Source organism: Solanum stenotomum, unplaced genomic scaffold (assembly GCF_019186545.1).
Source record: "Solanum stenotomum isolate F172 unplaced genomic scaffold, ASM1918654v1 scaffold12500, whole genome shotgun sequence".
NCBI lineage: Eukaryota > Viridiplantae > Streptophyta > Magnoliopsida > Solanales > Solanaceae > Solanum > Solanum stenotomum.
This window is the reverse complement of record NW_026022080.1, coordinates 25164-30850: the sequence shown is the minus strand read 5'-3', so window position 1 is coordinate 30850 and position 5687 is coordinate 25164. Positions and strand designations below refer to the sequence as shown.

The following is a 5687-nucleotide window of genomic DNA, read 5'->3' as shown; positions in this document are numbered from 1 at the left end:
AGCTGATACAAGTTAGAGAAATCACTCACGAGATCAGGGTTTGAATCCAGCTAGTGCCTTATTTCGTTGTTTTTATTTTAAGTTTAATTTAGAGCTTATATTTGATCATTAGTAACCAATCGAATACTAAATTATCTGTTAATTATTATTGAAAATTTTGCTAACGGCCTAAATTAAGATAATATTGATGCAGCTCGATAATATTGGAGTATCCAAAGTCTTCAAATCCTGAATTTATCTCCGAGTCCATATGTACTATTTGATTAAGAGTATTAGTTAGTGGCAATATTATCTCTTTATTCAAAATTGAACTCATAGCTACATGTATGTATATATCTTTTTTTTTTACTTTTGTGTTGCAAATAATTGACTTTAGTTCTTTAATGTCTTTTGTTTAAATAGTTCACTTATGAGCGATTTTTTTTTTATTATCTTTTTTTCTCGTTGACTTATAAGTGATTTGCTCACTATTTCTTTTTCCAAAAATCGCTCCACGCTAAGCGAGTTTAAGAGTTATTTTTTTTGTTATTCTCATTGCACACTAAGCGAGTTCTCAACTTCTTTCATTATATGTCCTCATAGTAATCCCGTCATTAATTTTCATTTAGATAACGATAAAAAATTTCTAATAAAATAGAAATCATTTTTATTTCTTAATGTTTTTTATAAATTGAAGTAGGATAAGCTTTTTCTAATGAAAAAATCAAGTGTTTTAAAAAAAGAAATAATATATTTATTTGAAAAGAAAAGACATTTTTGACCTATTAAATAATAATAAGAGCATTTTTAGACCAAACTAGTGAAAACAATGATATTTTTGAACCAAATTATCAACTAAGGACATTTTATCTTTTTCACATAATTTAAGAATATTTAAACACTTTTTCTTCTGTTAATTAAATCATCACAAAATCCCCCCAAAAAAAAGGTCGTCTTCCAACACATTTTTCCACCCAAAAATAGAAAGAAATTAAACATTCAAAATCCAAAATAAAATAAAATAACAGAATGTTGAAATAATCCAACTTGATTAATGTCTTCATCAACTTGACAGCTTCGTCTCCTGTTTAATACAAATATTATTATTTATAGAAAAAAGAAAAAAATGAAGAAAGTTATGTAGGATTGAGATTTACCTTTGCTATTACTATAAAATACGCTTCACGTCTTTTATTCTCTCTGGAATCTCCTTCAGGTTTGGACATTCATAGATATGAAGACCTTTAATGAGAGGCATTGCACTTGTGCCTAAAATCCCATCTTTCTAGGTTTTGAAGATGATCAAGATTAAGGAACTCCAGTTGACTGAAACTATTATCGCTGCACATTATTTCTTTTCCTTCATAAGCTCTAGACAATTGGAGATTCCTTAGGTTTGGCAACATTCCCAAAATAGGCATCGGATCTTCTGTCAGTCCCGAGTTCCTCAAAACCATCATTGTGATGGAATTTGGAAACAGAGGAAGTTTCTCTATTCTCCCAAATAAGAACAATTTCTGGAGCTTTTCACAACAATTAACAAATTCAAGGTCTGGGAATGATTGATGACCTATACAAAACAATCTGAGAGTGCTAAGGTTTTTCAAGCTCCTAATGTTGTTTAGGGAGTAAGATTTGCTAATATCAAACATGCTTAATTCTCGAAGATTGACTAAATCAACAGGGTCTACATCTTTCCACTGATCACAACCAATGCCATCAACAACTTGAAGACTAGTGAGTTTGCTTATACGTACCAGAGGTTCAGAATACGAAGCAACTAAATGTCTTAGATTTATTAGGTCAGCTGTCTCCTGGGGTAGTTTGCAAATGTATCCCACCTCATCGACAACAAGTGACTGTAGATTCTTGAGGTTGCCAATGGAAGACGGAAGATAACGGATACCTCTCAATCTTAAGAACTTGAGGTGGTACAAACTTCCTATGGCATCAGGTACAAGTACAAAATGCCAATTGGCAACATGCATCTCCAAGTACAACACATATAGATGTTGGAACATAATTGACCTCAACCTATTAAAATATGGATCAAAGACCATAATTGACCTCAACTTTAAGTTAGAAAGATCAAGTGAGAGGTACCTTTCTCCTTGACTATGAATGACATGTCTGATACATAGAGAGGATATGGAGTGGCTTTTTTGATCATAAATGTCAAAGAAGTTTACCTCCGATGCCTTTTGTATAGCAAGATCATGGAGTAAATCATGAACCCTACATTCAGTAACTCTTTCCCAAAATGTTCGTGCCACTTGAACCAAGCTTCGTCTTATCAGCTCATTCAAGAAGCCTTCAGCGACATCCTCCATTCTTTCTTCTCCTCCTGGTATGAAACCCTCCGCCATCCACATCCGTATTATGTTATCAGCATCGACCACTTGATCTTCTGGAAAAATACCAAAGCAGAGAAAACACTGCTTGAGCGCAGTTGACAAATCATTGTAGCTTAATGATAGTATGTTAGAGATTTCAATAGATTTATCTTCTTTAATGTTCTTCCAAAGGTGATCTTTCACCTTTTGCCATTCGTTTAGCCCCTTTTTATGCGAAAGTAGTCCGCTCAATACAACAATCGCAAGAGGCAAGCCTCTACACTTTTCCACCATATCCTTAGCTAGACTTTCCATTTCTGGAACCATTGCTCGAACATCAAGTAGTTTCCTACAAAAGAGATCCCAGCTTTCTTCTTGGCTTAGGAAACGAAGTTTATGAACAAAACCTCTTTCGTCTGCTCTTTCAGCGACAGCCTCTTTGCGCGTGGTAATAATGACTCTGCTGCCATTCTTGCTATACGGGAATGCTCTTTTCAAACTCTCCCATGCTTCTCTATGCCATACATCATCAACCACCACAAGGTATTTGCATTCTGTTAATAGCTTACGAAGGTGATTTTCTAGATCTATTTCTGCCATCTTTTCCAACAAATCTAGAGTTTCCTTGGCGCAACCTTGGATGGATTTTATGATAGTCTTAAGAAGATCCATTGTGTTGTACTCTTGAGAAACACATATCCAAGCACGTGTACGGAAGCTATTGACTATATCAGGACTGATATAGAGGTTTCTCGCAAGAGTAGTCTTGCCCAATCCGCCCATGCCATAAATGGAGAGGACGGTTCTACGAGGCTCTGCTTTGAGAAGTTCAGCTAGCAATTTTTCTACAACATCCTGAAAGCCAACAAAAATGTGATCATCATCTATATATGAGGTAGTTCTCCTCAATGTTGCAACCTGATTACTTGGCCCTTCTCCTGAATTATTATTGATATTTGTAATACCATAAGTCTCTCGCTTGCGAGAGATATCTATGATTCGCTGCTTGAGTGATTGAATCTCCTCTGCGACATTGTAGAATTTCTTCTCCTTGCTACAGATGCAAGCACAAGCCTTGAGACGACTAGCACCTTTTCCAGCCTCGAAACTGTAAGTCTCGAGTATAGCAACAGCATCATTAGCAATATTGTTGATTTCAAACACCCATTGTTGAACTCTATGATCTACACATTGTTTTAGTTCTGCATCTTTGAGGAAAGACTGTATGAAGAGTAACTCATTTCGCAGCCATCTAATTTCATCTCTGAGACTTTTACGCAGGGAAACTTTCTGTATTAGGAAATCACCCAATTTTTGAACTGCAAATGACACAAAGGCATCAGCCATATTTTTTATTGAAAAAAAAGAGGGGTAGGTGTATGGAAATTAATATTTTTTGTAAAAGGTAAAGTGTGTATGGAAGCAGTAGATTGAGAGATGAATAATATTGTTATGATGGAATTGAGTATTTAAAGCTTAAAAAATCTGACAGGGGAAAAAGTCTTAAAGTAGAAAGATGATAGAGTTAAGGTTAATGGTAAAGAAAAGTATATATTCTCTACTAACAGCAAGCCTAGAATTTAAAATTGCATCACACAAGTTATGCTCAGTGTATTGGTGAAGCCAAAAGTTGCCGTTCAAGATTTAATATATATGTATGAAAAATAAATTTGTATAATATTTTATATACATAGTACTCCCTCTGTCCCAATTTATGTGACTTACTTTCCTTTTTAGCCAGTTCCAAAAAGAAAATCACATTTCTATATAAAGTAACAATTTAACTATAAAATATCTATTTTACCCTTAATGAAATGATTTACAGCCACACAAATTTTTATCATTAATTTTGGACTACAAGTTTTAAAAGTCTTTCTTTCTTTCTTAAACTTCGTGCCGAGTTAAACTACCTCACATAAAATGGGACGGAGGAAGTATAATTTTTCAACGAAGAATGTCCGACAGAACACCCTGAGCTATATGTGGCTACGCCACTGCTTCATTGACACAAGTTGTGTGTTTAGAGAAGAAATTATGTCCCCCAGGGCAAACAACAACAACAAGTAGGGTCTGGAGAGGGCAAAATGTATGCAGACCGTACCACTACCTCATGGAGGTAAATGTTGTTTCAGAAAGGCCCTCGGTAATAAGTCCCTTGGGGGCAAATATCACGATATTTCTGTACTTTATTTAATAAGAAATACTATCATATTAGATTAAATTTTTAATCAGGACTAGAAGATTTTTAAAATACATGGTTTTTAAATTTTCATGGTATCAATGTGGTTATAAAATCATATTATAAATAGTAAAATGAGAAATTTTAAATTTAGTATGTTCAAATTTCATCTTTAAATACTAGATACCTTTCTTTTCTTTTTAACTATCCTTGTTAGGGGAATCTATAGGAAAAAATATGAACATGACTTCTCAATTTGAAGATGCTTTTTGTAACTTTGAAGAGAAGAAATAAAATATTCGACAATTCAGCACAAATTAATTCGAATTCAGCCTTGGAGGTTATTCCATAAAGGATTTGTAATTTGGGCAAAATTTGAATTTGTTTTGGACTGAATTCTTAATTATAGTTGGTTGAAATTTGTTTTGGTAATATAATCCATGCTTAATTCTGGAAGATTGACTAAATCAACAGGATCAACATCTTTCGACTGATCACAACAGATGCCATCAACAACTTGAAGATAAGCGAGCTTGAATCTACGTACCAAAGGTTCTGGATACCGAGCAACTAAATGTCTTAGATTTATTAGCTCAGCTGTTTCACTGGGTGGTAATTGGTAAAATCCCAATCATGGCCAAATCGAATGATTACAAGCCGTTCTTCTTCAGCAAGAATCCGACATTTTTATCTATTGCTGATTTGATTTTTTATGCTGAAATAAAAAACATTGAAGAAGCTGACAGAGGGTGAGAAACAGAGTGCTGAGAAGAACGGCTTAGGGGTACTCCTGCAAGGGTCTCAAATGTGCTAGTACCCCCTCTTAGGGCTTGTTTCGTTCAAACACGTTATCTCGAAATTAATTATACGGATTGTAACTTAATGTGAGATATAAATAATATCACAATCTCGAAATAACTAAATATCCTACCAAACGAGTCCTTAAGGATGGTCTGCAAGGAGGAATAAAGGAAAACTAATATCGATTATTTGATTAGATATTTAGATGTATGTGTTAGGTAGTCTAAAGATTATTTATTCCAATATATGTACTATATGCAAAAAGTAGACCCACATGGTGCACGTGCACCCGTTAATTTCAAAAAAAAGTTATATATATATATTGAGAAACTAACAGAAAGTAGAATATAATTAACACTGATCCCATACGATGCATAAAAGTGTCCTTGAGTCGC

General features: G+C 34.1%; 1 protein-coding gene across 1 annotated transcript; it reads right to left on the bottom strand.

Annotated features, from left to right (window-relative positions):
- Positions 1-1223: 1223 nt before the first annotated feature.
- On the bottom strand, positions 1224-3691 carry LOC125850000 (disease resistance protein RPP13-like). The gene has a single exon (XM_049529929.1). The coding sequence runs from the start codon at positions 3657-3659 to the stop codon at positions 1224-1226; it is 2436 nt and encodes an 811-aa protein (XP_049385886.1). The 5' UTR covers positions 3660-3691.
- Between the last annotated feature and the right edge of the window lie 1996 nt (positions 3692-5687).

Bases quoted from the DNA above. Each gene is read 5' to 3' on its own strand.
- LOC125850000 (XM_049529929.1), bottom strand. From the start codon at position 3,659: ATGGCTGATGCCTTTGTGTCATTTGCAGTTCAAAAATTGGGTGATTTC.